Consider the following 23,049-nt stretch of genomic DNA (forward strand, 5'->3'; position numbering starts at 1 on the left):
GTAGGGGAGGTTGAGTAGTTATGGTGCTTATCTTGGCACACAGACACACCACAGGAGATATAAATCAAACAAGCATTCTGAGTCTTGCGCTGCAATACATGTCCCCTACCAAAGTTCAAAGTGCCATAACTTTGTCAAAAATGATCGAATATGCAAATTTATGCACGGTTGATGCTGGTTTTCAAACTTGATCTGAGGTATGCTGAGACACATTTGTGTCACGCCTCACCTCGTTGATAAGCCTGCAAGGTCGCTCCGTGGAGCAGCCTGCACGTATTGCACTGTGTGAATTATATAAATTATTACCAACTCACGGTCTGAGGTACTAGCGATTCAAGAGATATCCATTTTTTTTTTCGTTTAATTAACGATATCTGCCAAACCACGTGCCCTATCGCAAATTCCAAAAGGACATTTTAGTAGACTGATATGCTGAACAGATCTGTGAAGTTTCCCGTCGATTGGATCAAAAATGAGGGAGGGGCTCGGTTTTAAAGGTTCATGCTTAAAAACGTCATAACTCTGAAACCATCAGTAATTTATTATATTTTTCGGTTCACAATCAATGATCGATGTGTATATATATGTTGCCCGGCTTGGCTCCGCCCCTCCCGAAGCGCGCGCTGTCATGCTGTTGACATTCGCGAGACGAGGCTGAGGACGCACAGTGCGGCTTGAGGAGAACTCGAGAATAAACAAGAGATATCCATTAAAAAAAAAAAAAAATTCGTTTAATTAACGATATCTGCCAAACCACGTGCCCTATCGCAAATTCCAAAAGGACATTTTAGTGCTGAACAGATCTGTGAAGTTTCCCCTCGATTGGATCAAAAATGAGGGAGGAGCTCGGTTTTAAAGGTTCATGCTTAAAAACGTCATAACTCTGAAACCATGTGACGCATGACGTCATGCTTACTGACTTTTTTGTTCGTCATGGGTATGCGATTCTGCCTGCAAAGTTTGGCCTCGATCTGTTCAGCCGTTGCAGAGAAAAAGGGGTTTTCGTGTTTTCACGAAAAACAATATGGCGGCCGAACCACGTGACCTGTGACGTCATAATTACCATTAAAATATTCTACAGACCGAGTCCATCATATCGTGAAAATTTTATCTCAATCGGTCCTATTATTGCAGAGAAATTGGTTTTTAAAGGAAATTAAAACTTAAAATGGCACTGAGTTGAGGATCATCAGAATTATCAGAATTACCAAAGTTCAAAGTGCCATAACTTTGTCAAAAATGATCGAAACGTCGTGAAGTTCGAACTTGATCTGTAACTTATCATGAGCTAACCATGTGCCAAGTTTGAAATCATTAGCATTAAGCGTTTAGAAAATAAGTCCGGAAAACTGTTCTTTGTGTGATGGACTGACGGACTGACGGACTGACAGACTGACGGACTGACAGACTGACGGACTAACAGACTAACAGACTGACGGACTGACAGACTGATGGACTGACGGACTGACGGACTGACGGACTGACGGATGGAGGGACGGCGTGCAAACCTATAGTCCCCTCCGGTGTACACCGGTAGGGGAATAATAAAGTCACAAGACTGAAATACTGTAAGCTGTGTCTGGTTGGACACAACCGGGGACCGCTTCGGTACACATTCATGGTGTTCCATGTCACGCCATTCGACATGCGTTTGTGACGCTGCCTGGCCCTGAGGGTTGGTATGCTTCACCAACTCCCTCTTCCCGAGTATGGGTGGGACCACATGCAGAGATCATGACTGCTGGAAGCTTGCGCCATCTCCTCTCTGTTGGGTGTGCCCCAGGTGGGATGGGGCGAACTCACAAAAGTCACATGGGAGGTCGTGCCGTGGGACATCGTCACCACTCTGGGGATGGAGGTGGAAACTAAGCACGGATGAGGAGACAGCTTGGTCCATGAGTCGTGGTTCCTTACTGGGGTGGAGATGGATGTTTTGAGACCAGGGAAGGCTCCGTACAGTGTTGGGGCCCGCGTGTGGAGATGATATCCGGTGTCAGCAGACGGGCACACACACAAACACATTTACGAGACATGATTGTGCACACACATATACGTACATATTGTGCAGGATTATACATATTACACACACAAACACACACACACACACACACACACACACACACACACACACACACACACACACACACACACACACACACACACACACACACACACACACACACACACACACACACACACACACACACACACGATTATACATACGTGATTATACACATACAGTATTTACACATATTATACATATACACACACACACACACACATACATGCTTGAATCGTGATTATACATACATTATTACACATACATCATCATGCTAAAATACACAACTTGGTGTCTGTCTGTCTGACGATTTTTGACCGCAATACATTCCGTCGTTACTTATCCCATCTCAACCAAACTTGACAGGAGGACAAAGGGTTACACAATGAGGGTTGTGGCGAATTCATTTGCCCCCCTCCCCTAGGGGGTTTTCCCCACAGTGGGGTTGCGTGTTGAGGTGTATATCCATGTTTTGATAGCTTTATTGTGGCGTTTTTCCAAGACCGCTTCTAATAACAAAACTAATAATAATAGCATAATATGAATGTTATTACAAAACAATATTAATACTTATAATATCCCACCTCCCCAATGGGTGTCTTCCTTGAACAATGTTAATTTAACAATGAACAACGTTGTGTTAATGTTTATAAATAGCTTATCGTGCCATTTTCGTGGGAGCACCTCCACCAGAAGTAAAAGTATTATAAACCACAAACACGTATGATTACCTTTTTAAACAGTCGCTAATGCTGTTTAACACTAAACTTAAATAAATTTGGAGGAATCCGGACATCAGTCTATGCTTATCATGTCGAAGAGCACACCTGATCGTAGATCTACCGGAGTCTATATATCCCATAAGGGTTAATAACACGACCCTTCATGCTGCTAAAGCCCCTGTCACACCTTGACGATTTAGCCAGCATATGCCGACGTATCAAAATTGAGTGCTGGTGTGAGTCATACGCTGGCATACGTCGACAAATTTTGTGCATGCACGAAATTTGTCGACGAGCTCGGCGTACTACGACGTATGCCAGCGTGCTTCAGCGTGCTCTTAACGTAGCCAAATTTTTCATACGTCGGCATACGCTGGCTAAAACGTCAAGGTGTGACAGCGGCTTTATGTGGAGTTCTTCCAAGGAGTTTTTCCAAAGCCGCTTCTCTTTACAAAAGTAATAACAACATCTATGATAGCATAATATTAATGATATTACGAAACAATATCCCCACTCCCCAAGGGGTTTTGTGACTTCGATATTGCCCCTCTCCTTCCCCCGATACCCTCACGGAAGTCAATTTTATTATCAGGAATTTAGAATGATGAGGTATTGAGGCACGGTCTGATCTTTAAAATGACCTGTTCTAACATAAGTAACAGTTATAATAATTGGCAATAATAATAAGACAATAACATGACTAGCTTCCGCTCCATACTGACTATATACGCTAAATGAGGTGGATACTCTGAGAGCTGGTATATCTCCGTTCCACCTCATGAAACCCACCCACGTGTTGAGATGGCAGCCAACAACAGGAGCTTGCGCACACACACACAGATGCACATGGACACACACACCATTGTAACCACATGATTAAGATTATGAATGGCCAGGGGGAATCTGAAATGACACATTGTATAAGGCTGAGACGTTTGTTGACAATTTTAGTGGACGCAGTTTTATGAACACTTGTTTATCTTTGTCCGTGAGACGGCTCAAAGCATGAAATCATTGTTGTTGGAAACTACTTAGGCTATGGGTTTGTTTCTGTTCCAATTTTGATCTCCCTCCTGCGAGGATCGTACAGCTGCATGTTGCGCTGTCATTGCCTGGTTACTACCCTACATCTTGGCTTCAGGGGTGTCGAGGATTCTTTTTCACCAAATCCTTTGCCTTAATGAAGACAAAGTTTGAACTAGAACAGCACTCCGTGGAGAGCATACCTCTGCCAGGCTGAACAGTTTGTTTTGTACCTCACTGATAGGTCGGATCTGGATCCGGACTTGAACTAAAATCTCATCAGCTTGTTCTCGTCACCTAACCAACTCAACCACCTAGTTTTGTGAAAACTCCTCCATAACTTATTGAAATATCGTGCTATGTATAGTTTTTGGCTCTATAACTCAATGGTGAAGAATCATTTGAAAAAAAAAAAAAATTAAAAATTAATCGTATCTAGATCCGGATCTGGAACTTTACCAAAACTGAATCAAGTCTTTCTTATCGCACACCCAACCTGTCTACCAAGTTTTGTCCAAATCCGTCCACAATTTTTTGAGATATCTTGATATGTATCGGTTTTAGCCTTATATCTAAATTTTGAAGAATCACTTAGAAATGAAGAAAATTCCCTGATCTGGATCCGGATTCAGATCTTCACCGAAATCTAATAATTTCGTCCTCGTCACATCCCCAACCTCTCCACCAAATTTCGTCCGAATCCGTCCACAACTTTTTGAGATATCCTGTTCACAAACATACAAAAAACAGACAGGGTTGAAAACATAACCTCCATCACCTTCGTTGGCAGAGGTAATGAACATGAATGAGGAACCTTCATCCTTTAATATATTCTCATGTAAACCGCATAGTCAGCGGAATGGTGTAAATACCAACAACTTTGCCAAAAAGGTGTGCAACATAGAAAGGTCAGGTTTATTGATCCTGATACACACTAAGTAGGCCCAGTTGAATATTTATTAACCTAACAGAGCAGCTTTTTATGGCAAAACCTAGTAAACCACAACCTTTAGTGTATTTGCACAAGTGCCTTCCATTTATTGCAGACACAAAATGGCAGTATTTTTGACCATCTCTCCCTCCTTATCTTCCAGTAACAGTACCCACCATGTTGCATCATCCTCCCATTCCTCTCTCCCCCACCTCCGACCACCACTCCCTCTGTATAAAGTATGCAATGGAATTTTATATCTCGGATGAAATGTCAGACTGCCAAAGGATCCCGTACACTTAATAAAACTGAAACCGAATAAAAAGGATTTGTTTCCAATATCAAAGTAGAGCATTAAATAAGTAAATTAAGTAAATTAATTTATTAAATTAAAATTTACTTAATTAAATTAAGTAAATTAACTATTAAATTAAGTAAATAGTTAATTAATTAAGTAAATTAATAGTTAATTAATTAATAGTTAATTAATTAAGTAAATTAACTATTAAATTTAAAATTAATTTACTAAATTAAAATTTACTAAAGTAAGTAAATTAATTTAATTAAAATCAAAATTTAGTAAATTAAAATTTTTACTAAATAAAGATTTCTTACTAAATTTAAATTATAATTTCCTGAATTAAAATTTACTTCATTTAATTAAGTAAATTATAAAGAGTAAATCAGTAGAGAATCCCATTTAAAAGTATGGGCAAAAATAATTAATCAAACAAAACCTTTCATTGATCGATCATCTACCATAGCTCTGAAGCAAAAATAGTGTAAATCTTTATTGGGGATTTTAAAGGAAAATAATGTACCCAGTATTCATATATTATGTCACGTATTGCCAAAATGACCGGCCATTCACGAGTGACCAACATAGAGCCATATTCACTTAATTTATTATTGAAAAGCATTGGTCAGATGAGGGAACTTGTCATGTTTTCTTAAAACTGCTAAAATAAAAAACTTCCAGAAATTTTCGTTTTACACAAATTTAAAGCCCCAGTCATACCGGATTTGAGTGGCCACGAATCGCCCCGATCACCCCCGATCTGGCGATTCCCCACACCAACACGACTTTTCGGCAAGATCGGCTGTAAATTTTCCCACAGTCATACCAAAACACCCCTGCCACGACTCCCGTACGATCGCGCCGTGATCGCCGCGCCGACAAAGCCCGATCCGCCAAGTGCGCGGCAATATCTCCACAAGTCCTAGCCCGTGCCCACACGTCTTCGCCCCGATCCGCCCCGATCCACCCCGATCCCACTACGACCGCACTACGACGGCACTACGACCTCACTACGACTGCAGTACGCACGCGTACGTGCCCACCCATCCGAGCCCGACTGCGCGGCGGCCGTCCTTGCCCTATATAAGAACGGCCAAGAATCACGCCGACCTAACTACGATCTTAAAATTCAGACGACGCTAATTCACGTTATTTTTGTATATCGTTTATATAAATCATCAACTCCAAGCCTTCCAATGATGCCGCCAGCCAGGAAGAGGGGGAGGGGATCCAGGAAGACGTGCACAATCACGCGGCCGCCGTGACCAGCTTGGATGTGATCGATGTGACCAGCTTGGAATCAGGAGATGAAATGATTTCGCTGCCGGGGATCGCCTATATATACCCGGTCTTGTGACAGGTCGTACTGGCGCCTACTGGTGCTTACTGCATGCTTACGGCAGTCTTGGCGGAGTCTTGTTAATTCGTGAGAGATCGGCAATGATCGTGAGTCGTCGTACTGCTGCGCGAACGTGGTCGGGACGGATCGGGGCAATTCTTGGAAGATCGTGATGGCAGTCGTACGGCGTCCATGTGAGGACGTACGGCGGTCGTATCAGTGCTTGCTGGATGCGGAGCGAATCGTGGCAGCCAAGTTTCCCGACCGCCGCAAGACACTCCACGACCATTTTCCCGATGCCCACACGCGCCCGTACGACACCCTCCAGACAGCAGCAAGAGTTTGAAAAACGCCACGAATCGCCACGATAATTTTGAACAGTTCAAAATTGTCGGGGTGGCTTCCCGTCTCGACCCGAACTGCCAAGTACACCCCCGATCATCCAGGAATCGCCAGGACCCCAATACGATCTGGCCAAGAATGTCGCCCTGATCTTAGGTCGTGGCGATTCGTGGCCTGAAAATGGCCGGTATGACTGGGGCTTTAACACCTCACACATATATTCTATAAATATTACAACTGAACCAAATATCAACTAGAGAGTTCATGAGGACACATTACCCAGCGCTACTTTGAGAAACAAGGACATGGGCAGGGTCTACGAGCAGCAAATTTGGTTGGTCGTGACGACGTAAATGCCGTAATATTTTGTTCAAGTACTGTGAAACTGAAGGGTTTAGAAAGTGCCAAAAAGTCGATTTGTGTTCTCCAGTATTCAAGTGTACAATTCAATTGAAATAAAATGAAGATTGTAAAGATCGTAGAAAAAAAATTCTGGAAATTTACCGCAGTTGATATCTTTTACACCACCTTATTTAACACGTTACATCAGTTCCACGTGCCTGTTGTTTGTGTCGTTTATGACGTCAGTAAAAACAGCAAGTTTCCTGTTTCGAATGATTTCTGCAAGGCAGGCAGACAGAGTAAACTAATTATCTCACTCCTCTCTGCGCATATGTGATCGGAACGAATTCAGAGCCGGACTACTGCTGAACTACGGGTTCGTTTTCCGATTCATGTTCCAATTCGTGTTTAAAATATGACATTCAATTGTAATGAAGTTGCTCCTCGATCATAAATTGACTTTTGTTGACAGAAAGCCAGACAGACAGACTGAATGAAGTGAACCAATAATTGCTTAACCCCTCTTTTTTCTTTGCATGCACATCAATCACATGGTGTCAAATAGGGTGCACAGTAGGTGAACTTATCATTAATCCTTGTGCGGAGCAAAGCGATTGAGGAGGGTGGAGGTCTGGAGGGGTGTGGGTGGAGGGAGAAGTGATGGTGGGGGAGTGGGGAGAGGGGCACCCCGCCCGGCCTCCCTATCCAAATTTATACATTTTAAGAGACTTTTTATTGCAAAAATTAAAGCAGGATAATAATGTTTTCCTTCTGAATTTAAGTTGTCACAACATGAAACACCATCATCAACTTCGATGAGATGTTAGGTGATTATCGTGATTTTCCCAAAAATTAGCTGTCAGTCATGACACACTTCCGGTCACGTGATAGGCATGACCTCCACAATTTAACATCCCTTGTAACCCAAATTTGGTTGCATTCTGACTGGTGGGTCTGGAGAAGATTTTTGAAGGAATTTACGAAGTCCGCCATTTTGTCTTGCTTAAAAAGAGCTTTGCAATCCCCGTTGCTGCCAAATAGGAGTGGAACATTGCTGCCAAATTTCAGCCAGATCAGCTCAGTGGTTTGGTCGGAGAAGTCGAAATAGGAGTTGGACGGAGGGATGGACAGACGGACTCGTGCACGATGGCAATACCTTATCTGGAATTTCAAACCATTTTCTTTTTCCCCGCACCCCATCTCCTGCCGCCATACCTCCAACCAGACACCCTTACCGCGCATATAAATTGAATATGTGGCCACATATTCAATGGAACAAAATTCACTTGTACACTACATAATACATATTCCGACATAATACATATTACATTATTTATACACTACATAATACATACCATATATATACTTGCAGTTACCCACGGAAATTCCACGTAATTCCACGAAATTCCACGTAGTTACCCATGTAAAATGTGGCTTCAACAACATTATGCAAAGAAGAGTAAAATATATCATGGGAATTTAATATTACCTAGCTACGTACATGCTTCTTTAAGATGTTACTTGTTTAAATTAACCTCCTACCCCTTTCCCAAACCAAGTCCTCAACCCCCACCTACCCTCCCCAACCCTATGGCCCCAATCCCGTCCCCATCGCAAGCCCTCAACCCCTCACTCCTCCCCTTCCCCCTAACTCTGTCTCCTCTCTGCCCACCACATATCCAAACTCTCTGTTCTCCCCTCTCCATTTCTTCCTGTTTTTGAAAGCATGAGGGCGTTCTTATATCATTACACATTATTTCTTCATTAAAATGGTGGAATTGTTTAACTTTTCCGCTCCCCCAACCACACTCAATATTATGCCATTACCAACTTCACCTGCTCCTACCTCATTATAACCTGTTTTACCACCTTCCCAACTTCTCCCTTCACTCAATTCACAATGTCGCTAGGAGCGAGATCTGTCTCGCGAGAACAATTAATTATCCAAACTACCTTTCGTTCCCCATTCACAATCTCATGAGATATGTCTCTTGTAAGTTCCATGAAGGTGCCACTCTTGTGATTGTGAGAAGGCAAATTGTGTTAATAAATTATCCTAAATTAATTATCTTCTTCGTGTTGATATATGTTTATAATATACAGTCGTGGCCAAAAATATTGGCACTCTTGCACTTTTTTCAAATAACTCACAACTTTCTCTAAAAATAATGATTTCTCTAAATTGAGAAGATTGCCATGGGGACCGCAAGGCTAACCCCCGCTCGAGCAGGGAAAATGGCCTTAAAATGCCTGTTGTTGTTGTTGTTGTTTCTCTAAAAATAAGTTGAAATTGACAAAAGTATTTGGTCTCCACAATTCTTTATTTCACTGTTAATATTACAGAACCTTTGTTTTTGATTCAGAACTTAATATATCGTTTTAAATCAGAAAATAAAAAGAAATGGCATTAACAAAATAATTGACATCCTCGACTTGATATTTGGGAGCACAGACTTTGGACAAAATAACTGCAGTCAAGCGCTTCCTATAGCCATGAATGAGCTTCCTACACCTCTCTTCCTGCAGTTTGACCCACTCTTCTTGTGCAAACTGCTCCAGTTCTCCCAGATTTGAAGGGTGCCTTCTCCCAACTGCTGTTTTCAGATCTCCCCACAGGTGTTCAATGGGATTTAGATCTCGACTCATTTCTGGCCACTTCCGAACAGTCCAGCGTTTTGTCTTGAACCATTCCTGGGGGCTTTTTGAAGCTTTTTGAAGAAAAAAATAAATAAATAAATCTTTTTTATACTTTGACATAATGGGGTATTATGTGTAGATCCTTGTGTGTGTCGATCCTTTAGTCCTGCCTTGGCACACTTGAGCTCCTCACCACATAAAAGGCTTTCATCCGCAGCTCTATGGAATACTGTTCCCCCCTCTGGGCCGGTGCTCCTGCCTCACACCTACTAACTCGGCTTCATGCTGTTGAAGCCAAAGCTTTCAGAATCATTGGAATCTCCTGCGATGAAGCTAACTCCGAGGGCCTTTCACTCACTCACCGCAGTCAGGTTGGTGGTCTTTCTGTCTTCGCCCGACTCCTCTCCGGCCTTGCTCACCCAGCTCTCTGTGTGCTCTGTCCCCCAAATATCCCTACAGGTCGCACAAGATCTGCCAGCAACCCTCTTATGGTTAAACTGCCAAAATCTAGGCTCTCTGCTCACCTTCACTCTTTCATTCCCCTTTTCTCCTGCCTCTGGAACAAACTCCCCCACTCCCTTCAATCCCACCCTCCCTCCAGGTCTTTGAAACAGCTGTTCACCACCATCTCTTATCTTCCCCCATCCAAAACCTTGATCTTTTCTACCCCCGCTAATTCACCCCAGATACACTTCTTCGAAATTCCAACTTATTTCCTGGAAGTCCTTGCAGTGTCCATATGTTTTATACCTCTCCCACCTCTCCCCAAACCCTCTCCCTCCCACAGTTCTCTCGATGTCCCTGCTCTCAAATGTTGTGTTTGTGTCCTTCCTCCTCTCTCCCATCTTGTCTACCGCTCCCCTTAATTTGTGTTTTATGTGTCGGTTTGTGTCGGTTTGAATTTTTGTGTGATTAATGTTAGCGCTTTCACGAGCCTCTATCTTGAATACAAAAAAAGAAAAAAAAGAAGAAAAAAAGGGTGTTTGGGGTCATTGTCCGGCTGCAAGACCCATGACCTTCGATGGAGACCCAGGTTTCTGACACTGGGTTGAACAATGTGCTCCAAAATGCCTTGATAATCTCCTGATTTCATGATGCCATGCACACATTCAAGGCACCCAGTGCCAAAGGAAGCACAGCAACCCCAAAACGTCACTGAACCTCCTCCATTTTTGACTGTATGGAAGGTGTTCTTTTCTTTGAAGGCTTCATTTTGTTTTCTGTAAACATAGAGATGATGTGCTCTAATTTGCTCTAATTTGGTCTAATCTCCACAAAGCTCTAATTTGGTCTCATCTGTCCACAGGACATTCTCCCAGATGATTTTGGCTTGTTCAGGTATGTTTTCTCAAACACAAGTCAGACTTTTTTAGCAGGTATTTTTTTTTTTTCGAATACAATATCGAGGCTCGTGAAAGAGCTAACATTAATCATACAAAAAAATCAAACAGACACATAAAACATAAAGTGCATTCAGAACCCCTTCACTTTTTTCAAACACTTTTTTTTTTCAAACTTAAAACAGACACATAAATCAATACCCCATACCCGGTAATCTTTATGGCAGTGTGGCCAGACGGAAGCCTCTCCTCAGTGAAAGACACATGCAAGCCCGCTTGGAGTTTGCAAAAAAGCACCTAAAGGACTCTCAGACTGTGAGAAACAAGATTCTGTGGTCTGATGAAACCAAGATTGAACTGTTTGGCTTCCGTCTGGCCACTCTGCCAGAAAGCTCAGATCGGTGGAGTGTTGCAGTGATGGTTGTCCTTCTGGAAGTTTCTCCCATCTCCACACAGGATCTCTGGAGCTCAGCCAGAGTGACCAACGTGTTATTGGTCACCTCTCTTACCAAGGCCCTTCTCCCCCGATTGCTCAGTTTGGCCGGGCGGCAAGCTCGAGGAAGAGTCCTGGTTGTTCCAAACTTCTTCCATTTAAGAATTATGGAGGCCACTGTGCTCTTGGGAACCTTCAATGCAGCAGAGATTTTTTTGTAGGCTTCCCCAGATCTGTGCCTCAACACAATCCTGTCTCTGAGCTCTGCAGGCAGTTCCTTCGACCTCATGGCTTGGTTTTTGCTCTGATATGCATGGTCAGCTGTGAGACCTTATATAGACAGGTGTGTGCCTTTCCAAATCATGTCCAAACAATTGAATTTACCACAGGTGGACTCCAATCAAGGTGTATAAACATCTCAAAGATGATCAAGAGAAATGGTAGGCACCTGAGCTAAATTTCAAGTGTCATAGCAAAGGGTATGAATGCTTATGTCAATGTGATATTTCAGTTTTTTCTTTTTAATAAATCTGCAAAACTTTCTAAAATCCTGTTTTCGCTTTGTCATTATGGGGTATTGAGTGTAGGTTGATGAGGGGAAAAATGAATATAAACGATTTCAGCATAAGGCTGCAACATAACAAAATGTGAAAAAAGTGAAGGGTCTGAATACTTTCTGAATGCATTGTATAATAAGGGGAGCGGTAGACAAGATGGGGAGAGATGGGGAAGCACAGAAACACAACATTTGAGAGCAGGGACATCGGGAGATCTGTGGGAGGGAGAGGGCTTGGGGGGAGGAGGCATGGGAAGGGGGTGGGGCAGAAGTATAAAACACAAGGACATTGCAAGGACTTCCAGGAAAGAAGTTGGGATTTCAAAAAAGTGGATCTGGGGTGAATTAGTGGGGGTAGAAAAATCAAGGATTTGGATGGGGGAAAATAAGGGATGGTGCTGAACAGCTGTTTTAAAGACCTGGAGGGAGGAGTGGGATTGAAGACAGTGAGGGAGTTTGTTACAGAGGTAGGAGAAAAGAGGAATGAAGGAGTGAAGGTGAGCAGAGAGTCTTGATTTTGGCAGTTTAACCATAAGAGGGTTGCTGACAGATCTTGTGCGACCTGTAGGTATATTTGGAGGATAGTGGGATCCTCCTCAGTCTCCTATGATAAAACCCCCTTTCATTGAGTTGGTGACGGATGGTGCGATTTGAAACCGTCATACCTTGTGTCTGAAGGTCAGCTTGAATCTTTTTTTTTCTTTCTTTTTTTTGTATACTGAATCGAGGCTCGTGAAAGAGCTAACATTTACTTCACAAACAAATCAACCAGACAAACAAAATATATAAAAAGAGGGAGCGGAAGACAAAATGGGGAGAGAAGGGGAAGCACACAAACACAACATTTGAGAGCAGGGAGATGTGTGGGAGGGAGAGGGCTTGGGGGGAGGAGGCGTGGGAAGGGGGGGGGGGGGGTGGGAGAAGTATAAAACACAAGGACACCAAGGACTTCCAGGACAGAAGTTGGTATTTCAAAAAAGTGGAATTGGGGTGAAATTAGCGGGGGTAGAAAAGACAAGGTTTTGGATGGGGTAAGATAAGAGATGGTGGTGAACAGCTGTTTTAAAGACCTGGAGGGTGGAGTGGGATTGAAGAGAGTGAGGGAGTTTGTTCCAGAGGCGGGAGAAAAGAGGAACGATGGAGTGAAGGTGAGCAGAGAGTCTTTATTTTTGCAGTTTAACCATAAGAGGGTTGCAGGCAGATCTTGTGCGACCTGTAGGAATATTTGCGGGACAGAGCCCAGAGAGAGCTGGGGGGGGGGGGGGGGGGGCAAGGCCAGAGAGGAGTCGGTAGAAACGGAAAGACGACCAACCTGCCTGCGGTGAGTGAGTGAGGGGCCCTTGGAGTTAGCTTCATCGCGGGAGATTCCAATGATTCTGAACGCTTTGGTTTCAACAGCGTGAAGACGAGCTAGGTGTGAGGCAGGAGCACCAGCCCAGAGGGGAGAGCAGTATTCCATTGAGCTGTGGATGAAAGCCTTGTATGTGGTGAGGAGCTCAGGTGTGTCAAGGAAGGACTTCGCACGACGGAGGATGCCCAGTCGGCGACTGGCTTTGGAGGCCAGATTTGAAATGTGGTTTTCCCAGGAAAGATCATGGCAGATAGTGAGACCCAAAAGCTTGAGTGACAGAACTTCTTGGAGAGGATTATTCAGAAAGTGGATGGGAGGGTTGTCCAGTCGGTCTTTTCGGAGAGACATCGTAAGAGTGTTTGGCAGTTGATTGAGGTGCTTTCTCTAACATTCAAACAATCCTTCACTGCAATCTTCGATCAAGTTTTTCTCTTGCGGCCACGTCCATGGAGGTTGGCTACAGTCCCATGGGTCTTAAACTTCCTGATAACATTGCATACGGTGGACACAGGAACATCAAGGTCTCTGGAGATGGACTTGTAGCCTTGAGATCGTGCATGCTTGGCTACTATCTTGTTTCTGACCTCCTCAGACAATTCTCTGGTTTTTTTTTTCTCCATGTTCATTGCAGAACACACAGTGACACAAAACAACAGAATGACTCCTTTTCACTATTCAAATTGGTTGAATGAGTGATTTTTAAATTGCAGGCACCTGCAACTCACCCTTCCAAATTATAGACCATGTGGTGAGTTCAATTCCAAATTAAAGGAGAATCACCTGCTTGAAATCTAATTATTTCTAACAACTTCTAAAAGTTGCCAATATTATTGTCCGGGCCATTTTAGGATTGATATGTGGAATAAGCTAAGATTTAGTAATTTTTTCACCATTTTTTGTTTTGTTCCACTGCAAACCAAAGAAATACATATGTGGATACAAATTTTTAAATTTTTTTAAACAATTTTTTGGAAGAAATGGTGCATTATTTGAAAAAAGTGCAAGGGTGCCAATATTTTTGGCCACGACTGTATGTATATATATATATATGTATAAATCATGTTGTTTTTGGTATAAACATTTAGTAAAGCAATGAGGATGGAATACTTGTGTTTCCTTTTCATGACCATACACACTGTAGTTTTGGCAAACATTGGGCTCTTTATTTTAAGGTTTGTTTATAAGATCTCCCAGTGAGTGCGGTGCATTTATAGAATAGTTCTCACATCAAATGGTGATGTTTTAAAATAATTAGATGTTTGCACATATATATGCACGTACACACGGATTTCTTATAAAGCGAAAGATCACCAAAACAATTATGATCATTTATTGAAGATTAGTAACGGCAATTCCTAAAGCATTATATTAACGTTAAAAGGAAGTTTTAATATGCTACTAAATCGACAACACCCTCAACTTGACTTTGCTCTCATAACAAACCTCGGGATAGTTATATGCCGAAAGCAAGAACTTCCATGATTGGTAAAGGATTGATTTTCAAAATGCCAAGATCTGGCTGGACTAACAATGTCCTTCATTGGGGATTTGATCCTTTCTGCCCATCCAAATGGGGAAGGGGATCAACAATCTATATTTGCCCAAGTACACACCTATAAAGTGAAGGTTTTATCGATGATCAATTTAACCGTGTTGCCAGAAGATAGTTTACTGACTAACAAGGAATGCATACATCACCACCTTGTAGCATAGAAGTAGCAAACGGAAACATTTCAAACAACAATTTAAAAAACAAACAAAAAACAAGTACGTACAGCTATATACATTCAAAGTACACCGCCCACATGCCAAGTCAATAAATATTCTCCAGTGTGCTATTGCCGTGCAGTACAGAGAGACGGTATTGGGAGGGAGAGGGGTACAATAATTGATTGATTAATTGCATAATTAAAATAAATAAATAATAATTCTAAAATAATTTCTTAATCAATTGGCTAATGGCATACAGAAACCATCAGTGTTTCATCTGAAGCTGTAACTTTTTGAAAATTAATTAAATAAGTCATTAATCCAAAAAATTAAATAATTAATTGATTGACTAATCAATACATAATTAATCGATTAATTGATTAATCAATAAATTAAAAATATCCTTTATAGCCACATCACTTGGTCACTGTCATGTCTGAATATCAGCTTCCTAGCTCAAAATGTGCCTGAGATATTGCCCAGATGTGAAAGAAAATAAATAAATAATTAATAATGAAAATAAATAAATAATAATCATAAAATAATTAATTAATTAATCAATTGGATAATATAATACCTAAACCACCACCGTTTCATCCGAATCTGTAACTTAAAAAAATAAAAAAATCATTAATGGAATAATTAAAAAATGAATCGATTAATTGATTTTTTTTTTTTTTTTTTTTTTTGTATACAAGATCGAGGCTCGTGAAAGAGCTAACATTAATCACACAAAAAGACAAACCGACACACAAAACACAAAAAACAATGGGTGTGGCAGACAAGATGGGGAGAGAGGGGGAAGGACACAAACACAACATTTGAGAGCAGGGACATCGGGAGGACTTGGGGGGAGGTGGGAGAGGAATAAAACATATGAACGAACACTGCAAGGACTCTGGGGCGAATTACCGGGGGTAGAAAAGATCAAGGTTTTCGATGGGGGAAGACGAGAGATGGTGGTGAACAGCTGCTTCAAAGACCTGGAGGGAGGAGTGGGATTGAAGGGAGTGGGGGAGTTTGTTCCAGAGGCGGGAGAAAAGGGGCATGAAAGAGTGAAGGTGAGCAGAGAGCCTAGACTTTGGCAGTTTAACCATAAGAGGGTTGCAGGCAGATCTTGTGCGACCTGAAGGAATATTGGGGGGACAGAGCACAGAGAGAGCTGGGGGAGCAAGGCTGGAGAGGAGTCGGTAGAAGACAGAAAGACCACCAACCTGCCTGCGGTGAGTGAGTGAAAGGCCCTCGGAGTTGACTACATCGCAGGAGATTCCAATGATTCTGAAAGCTTTGGCCTCAACAGCGTGAAGCCGAGCAAGGTGTGAGGCAGGAGCACAAACCCAGAGGGGGGAACAGTATTCCATTGAGCTGCGGATGAAAGCCTTGTATGTGGTGAGGAGCTCAGGTGTGCCAAGGAAGGACTTCGCACGACGGAGGATGCCCAGTCGGCGACTGGCTTTGGAGGCCAGCTTGGAAATGTGGTTTTCCCAAGAAAGATCATGGCAGATAGTGAGACCCAAAAACTTGAGCGACAGAACTTCTTGGAGAGGATTGTTGAGAAAGTAGATGGGAGGGTTGTCCAGTCGGTCCTTTCGGAGAGACATTGTAAGAGTGTGAGATTTGTCAGGATTGAAAGACACGTTCCACTTGTTTGACCAGTCTGTGATTTTGTCCCGGTCTGCAGAGAGTGAGGAGGCTGCAGACTGCCGATCTGAGGGATGAGGAATGGAGCGGCAGATAGTGGAGTCATCAGCAAAGAGATAGAGAGGATTTTCCAGAGAGTCGGAGAGGTCATTGATGAAGACCAGGAATAGCACAGGGCCCAGAACACAACCTTGGGGAACTCCAGCCAGAACAGGAAGGGAAGATGAGAGAAATCCATTCAGGGCCACACGTTGCCTACGACCAGAGAGGAAATCCGCAAGCCATGAGTGGAGATTTCCCTGAATACCATAGGAGGTGAGTTTGGTGAGCAGAGCTGGGTGCCAGACCGTATCGAAGGCACGTGATATGTCAAGTGAGACAGCTCTGATTTCCTGTTTGGCATTGAGGACCTCCATCCATTGTTGAGACAGCAGAAGCAACATGTCTAGAGTAGAATGACCTGGTCTGAATCCAAATTGATGATCAGAGATCAAGCCATTGGAGAAGAGGAAGGATTTGATATCTGAAGCAATGATGGATTCCATGACTTTGCTGATAATTGGGAGCAGGCTGATTGGTCTGTAGTTGCAAGGATCTGTTTTTGCACCTTTTTTGTTTAAAGCGGTAATGTTTGCTGATTTCCAAGATGCTGGCAGATGACCTTGAGCAAAAGAGAGGGTGAAAAGAACAGAGAGAGGGTGAGATAGAGCGGCAGAGCAGGATTTTAGGACCCGAGGGCTGATGCCATCTGGTCCAGTTGCAGAATCAGAGTCGAGGTTTGATAAAAACTTCTCCACCTTGTCAGGAGAGAAGGACACAGAGTCCAGGAGCAGTTGAGTTCGACTGGGAAAGGTGGGAACAGAGAGAGATGGGTTTGGGACACAAGATTTTGAGGCAAACACAGAGTTGAGGCATTCGGCTTTGTCACGTGCGGTGTCAACTGTGTAGCCATTTGAGGTAAGGGAGGGGATGGAGGGGGAACAAACACCAGAAACGGATTTGACCAGATGCCACCAGGATTTGGAGGAAGGAGACAGGTTTGAGAGTTCAATCTTGGGTGTGGAGAGATAGTGCTTCCTGGCACTCCTGAGGGTAGAAACACACTTGTTTCGAGCTTGGTGGAAGGAACTGAGATTGCCTTCAGTTGGATTTGCCTTCCAAGACGCAAAGGCAAGTTGTTTCAGGGCAACTGCCTCACCACAAGATTCAGTGTACCATGGACGGGAGGAAGGGTAAGACAACTGAAGACGAGATGGGATAAATCTGTGCATGAGAGAGAGCAGTTTGCTTTGGAAGAATTCCCAGGAAGAATTGATGTCAGAGGCATTAGAGATGGGAGACCAGTCCAGTTGATTGATGGCTGCTTGCAGACCGTGCCAGTCGGCCTGAGTGAAATGCCAGACTCGTCGGCGCTGAGGAGGCTCTCTGAGAATGGCCAGTGAGATGTCCACTTTAACAAGCACATGATCAGAAGAACCGATTGGAGCAGAAGAAGAGCAGCAGACATTTGCAGGGAAGTTAGTCATAACCAAGTCCAGAAGAGAAGATACTCCATTGACTGAGATCCGGGTCGGGAAATTGACAGATTGTGTCAGTCCCAATGAGTCGCAGAAGTCCTTTGCTGAGGTGCCATGGCTGGTGAGAGATGAACCCACACCCAGCCAGCTGGCATGATGACAGTTGAAGTCGCCACATATGAGGAAGAGAGAGTTTGGATGAGTTGATAGAAGTTGGTCCATGTTGTCCGACAGAGAAATGTAAATGGAGTCATCACTGTTTGGAGGACGGTACAGAACACATATGAACAAAAGGTGGGAGCGGAGAGGAAGCCGTAGCCAGAGGTACTCCTGTGGGTGGGGTGGAGAGAGGGCAGTGCAGGGAGAGTGAGGAAGAGAGTTTTTTTATAAAGATAGCCACCCCACCACCAGGACGAGGATCAGGTCTATCGTACCGGAGGGGGGAGTAACCAGGAAGAGATATTAAGGAATCAGAGACATCTTGAAGGAGGAAAGTTTCTGTTAAGCAGATCAAGTCTGGATTTTCAGAAGCAACCTGAATGGAGAGATCAATCACGTTTGAGCGAAGGCCCCGGATGTTTGAGGTCCATACCGTTAGTGAGGAGAGAGGGGGAGCATCGGGAGCAGGACAGGGGAGGGGAGGGGTAGGGTCAGATGAAGGGTGAGAGGGGGATGTAGGAAGAGCAGTTGATAGTGTGTCAGAGATTACAGAAGAGTTACAAGAAAGGGAAGGATGAGGAGGACGAAAGGGTTGATGGTGATGGAATGAGGCACAGTGAGAGTTTGTTTGAGGGGGGGGGGGGGGCAGAGGAAAGTAGAAGGTTGGGGGAGGTGGAGGTATGACATAGGAGGGAGAGGAAGTGGGGAGGAGGCAGCTTTGAGAAGGAGGTGGGAGGAGGGAGAACTTGGGAGGGATGGTTGGGGGGGAGATTTGAAGGGGAGGGGCAAGGGGGGAGTTTAGAAAGTGGATGATTAATGAAAGATGAACATATATAACAAATTGGGTTTGTTGTGATTTTCAAGTGATTCAAGTCATCATCATTGAAGTTCATTAAAGTTCATTAAAGTTTAAAATTCATTGAAGTTCATTAAAGTTCATTGAAGTTCATTGAAGTGATTTTCAAGTTTTCAAGCATGTGATTTTCAAGTTAGCGATTCGTTTAAGAACGATGGAGGAGGGATGGAATGAATGAGAATTTAGAGCATGGAGTGATTTGGAATCGTAAGAGATTGAATATTTTTTTGAAATGGAATGAGTTGAAGAGGAAATTGAAAGGAGCCTTTTAAATAAGAAGAAAAACAGCGTGTTGTAATAAACCACTGAATAAAACACTGAAGGGGATAGTTGAAACATATTTAAACAGAACTGTGAAGAACAATCTTATATTCACAAAAATACCAATGGGGAGAGGAAGCCTAGAGCGACGACCACGAGTCACTTGAACAGGGCAAAAGGTGGAAGGCAAGGGGAAAATGGGGGCGGGGCGAGACAGCGCATGTGGGCAGAGGCAAAAGCACACGAGGAGAAAGGGAAATAAAAGTTTTTTTTGTTTGTTTTTTTGTTTGTTTTTGGGGGGGAGGGGGTGTGGGGGTTACAACGTTAGACAAATAGTAGATGTTTGGTGAAGCTTGGTGGAGAAGGGGAAATCAAAAAAGCTAGCAAAACAGCGAAGGAAGGAACAACCTTCGACGGGGGAAGCCTGAGGCTGCAAGGCCTTGCTCACGACACGGCAAACAAACGATTAATTTATGAAAGATAAACACCGGGAAACTTCCAAGGGGGACACTATAAGTTCACACACCGAACGATAAATACAGTTTCGACAAAATACAATTGTGAACAGACTTAACTTTGAAAAACGTGGAGACCGTGTGGACCGTCGAAAACCCCTGCCACCGTCTCCAAGATCTCGCGAGATCTGTCTTTTTCGACAGATCAAACTATATTTTACATTATAGATGTAAAATATAGTTTGTTATAGATGTTATAGATGCCTTGATTACAGATTAATCGATAAAGCAAAACTATATTTTACAGCCAAATCACTTGGTCATTGTCATGTCGAAATATCAGCTTCCTAGCTCAAAAGGTGCCTGAGATATTGCCCAGATGTGAAAGGAAATAAATAAGTACTTAAGTAGTCGATAATAATAATAAAGTAATTAATTAATAATTAATTAATCACAAAACAAATAAATAATAATCGTAAAATGATTAAATTATTAATCAATTGGCTAATAGAATACCTAAACCACCACCGTTTCATCCTGATCTATAACTTAAAAAACAATTAATTAAGTCATTAATCGAATAATTAAATAATTAATCGATTAAATGATTAATCAATAAATCAGAAATACCCTTTACTGCCAAATCACTTGGTCATTGTTGTGTCCAAATATTATCTTCCTAACTCAAAAGGTGCCGGAGATATTGCCCAGATGAGAAAGGAAATAAATAAGTACTTTCTTAATCAATAATAAATAAGTAACTAATTAATTAACTGATAAATCAAAAAACAAAACATATTGTTTTTGCCATGTTACATGCTCATTATTGTGCCGAAATGGATGTGACCGCTTCAACATGCAAAGGCATCACGTGATACGCAACAGGTTGAGGTGTATCACGTGATATGGATTGGGGTGAGCTTCGCTCACTGTGCTGCACGCGTTTGTCTTTGCATTAGTTCAGTTAATTGTGAATTAGACGCCCTAATATGACAGAGGATATCGTGAGACAGAAAATTCACGCTGCACACTTGTATTCTGTATCTGGAAATTCCGCTGAAGTTCACAGAAAACTTGTCATAGATTGTGGTGCCGACGCAATTGACAGAAGAACCATCAGCAGAATAAACAAGCAGTTGGACAAAACCGGCAGCATTCTTCCAAAACAGTCACCAGGTTGGCCTCGGACTGTTTGAACTGAGGAAAGCAGAGCGGTCATTCAACAACAACTCAACAGTAACACACCATTATCAACTCGTCGTTTATCAAACGTCATCAACATAAGCCGATCATCGATTTGATTAAAGACCTTAATGCGAAACCATACGTACCCAGATTAATTCACCAACTATCTGAGGATGATTTTGACAGGTGCGTTGAGGCATGTGAGACATTGCTTGGGTTAATGGATATGGACAATGATTTGCATAACAGGATCTTGTGGTCAGATGAATCCAAGCTTACTTTATCTGGTTCTTTGAATCGTCAAAACAGCGTAATATGGGCAGTAGACAACCCACAATTTACTGTTAAGCACAGCGCCCAGTATCAAGCTAGTGTGCCCGTCTGGGCAGGCATTTCTTCTGGAGGCATTGTTGGACCAATATTTTTCGAAGAAAATGTGAATGCTGCAAATTACCTTATAATGTTGGAGCAGCATGTATTTCCACTCAATGATGGCCAAATGTGGTTCATGCATGATGGTGCGCCTGCTCATTATGCTGCCCGTGTACGCCAGGCCCTTGATTCGAACTTTACAGACAAATGGATTGGCTGTCGTGGTCCGGTTGAATGGCCGCTGCGGTCTTGTGATTTAACACCCTGTGATTTCTTCCTTTGGGGTTTCCTCAAACACAAAGTGTGTGCAAGGAACACTACGACCGTTAGAGACTTGAAACAATTAATGCATAATGAGACTGCTGCCTTAACGACTGAAACATGCAGAAGTGTGTGTCAGATTGTTTCGTCGTGGCTACAGCTGTGCATAGACAATGAAGGAAAGCAGTTTGAACATTTGAACTGATCTGTTTCATGTATATTAGACTTATTAGACTGATTAGACTGTTTAACGAGTAATCATGTTATCATGTTTTGTTTTGCACCAAAGAACAATAATAAACGTAGTTGTTTGTTGCAGGTATCGTGCCCAGGGTTTCTGGACCACTCTGTGTGTGTGTGTGTATATATATATATATATATATATATATATATATATATATATATATATATATATATATATATATATATATATATATATATATATATATATATATATACATAAATTACATGCTATGCAAGGACATTAGGACTTATCATTGTGCATTTACATATAATTGCAAGATCATAAGTAGTCAAATGGATAAATAATCACAGGGTATGGGATTTGAATCCAGATGGGAATGTTTAGCAGGACAACCCAACTCTAACTCTTTGTGATATATAACCTTTCTGCCCAAACATTTTCTGGCAATTTTGAAGATTAATCACATCGAATGATAACGGCTTACCCCTCTTTTCTTCCACGAATTCGGCTGTGGAGGAGTAGCCTGTCCGTAACAGTGGCAAATGCTTGGCCAATATAGTTGAGGGCCACGAACAGGACGAGGGGGGCCACGAGTAGAGTTCTCATGGCTCTTTGCAGAAAGGCAAGATTTTTGAGCGACTTCAGCCTCTTCTTGGGACCCTTGCTTTATACTGAACCATAGTAGCTGGTACCAGGCCAAGTTTCTGTTAAGGAGGGTCGGATGCAGCTTGTTTTAACAAGCAGCCTACATCATGAAGTCGTATAAAGATTGTCCCAACACTGTTTGCCGTTTGCTCAAACTTGGACACACCCTTCTATCTATTAATCATGACTTGGCTATCTTCATAATTTGCCAAATGTTGTTGCAGATCCTTTTTATCAACAGTTTGTGTTACGATGGGGTGAGATGGATTCAGGTAAGTTGGATTTCTCATGAAAATTAATTTAATTTAGAGGTGTTCTCCATTATAACCAGGCATGTCAGCTAGAAAAGAGACGCACAGAGCAGCATTTATTAAATAAATACGTCCAAGTTAAAGTTTAAGGACAAAAC

General features: G+C 42.5%; 1 protein-coding gene across 1 annotated transcript in view; it reads right to left on the reverse strand.

Moving 5' to 3' along the window:
- Positions 1–22,771, reverse strand: part of LOC137437636 (transforming growth factor-beta-induced protein ig-h3) — a 140,903-nt gene extending 118,132 nt beyond the window's left edge. Inside the window, exon 1 of the mRNA XM_068132112.2 lies at positions 22,480–22,771. Coding sequence (XP_067988213.1) covers positions 22,480–22,601 — 122 coding nt within the window. The 5' untranslated portion in view covers positions 22,602–22,771. The remainder of the gene's footprint in view (positions 1–22,479) is intronic.
- Positions 22,772–23,049: the final 278 nt, after the last annotated feature.

Source organism: Myxine glutinosa, chromosome 12 (genome assembly GCF_964187855.1).
Source record: "Myxine glutinosa chromosome 12, kmMyxGlut1.1, whole genome shotgun sequence".
Taxonomy (NCBI): domain Eukaryota; kingdom Metazoa; phylum Chordata; class Myxini; order Myxiniformes; family Myxinidae; genus Myxine; species Myxine glutinosa.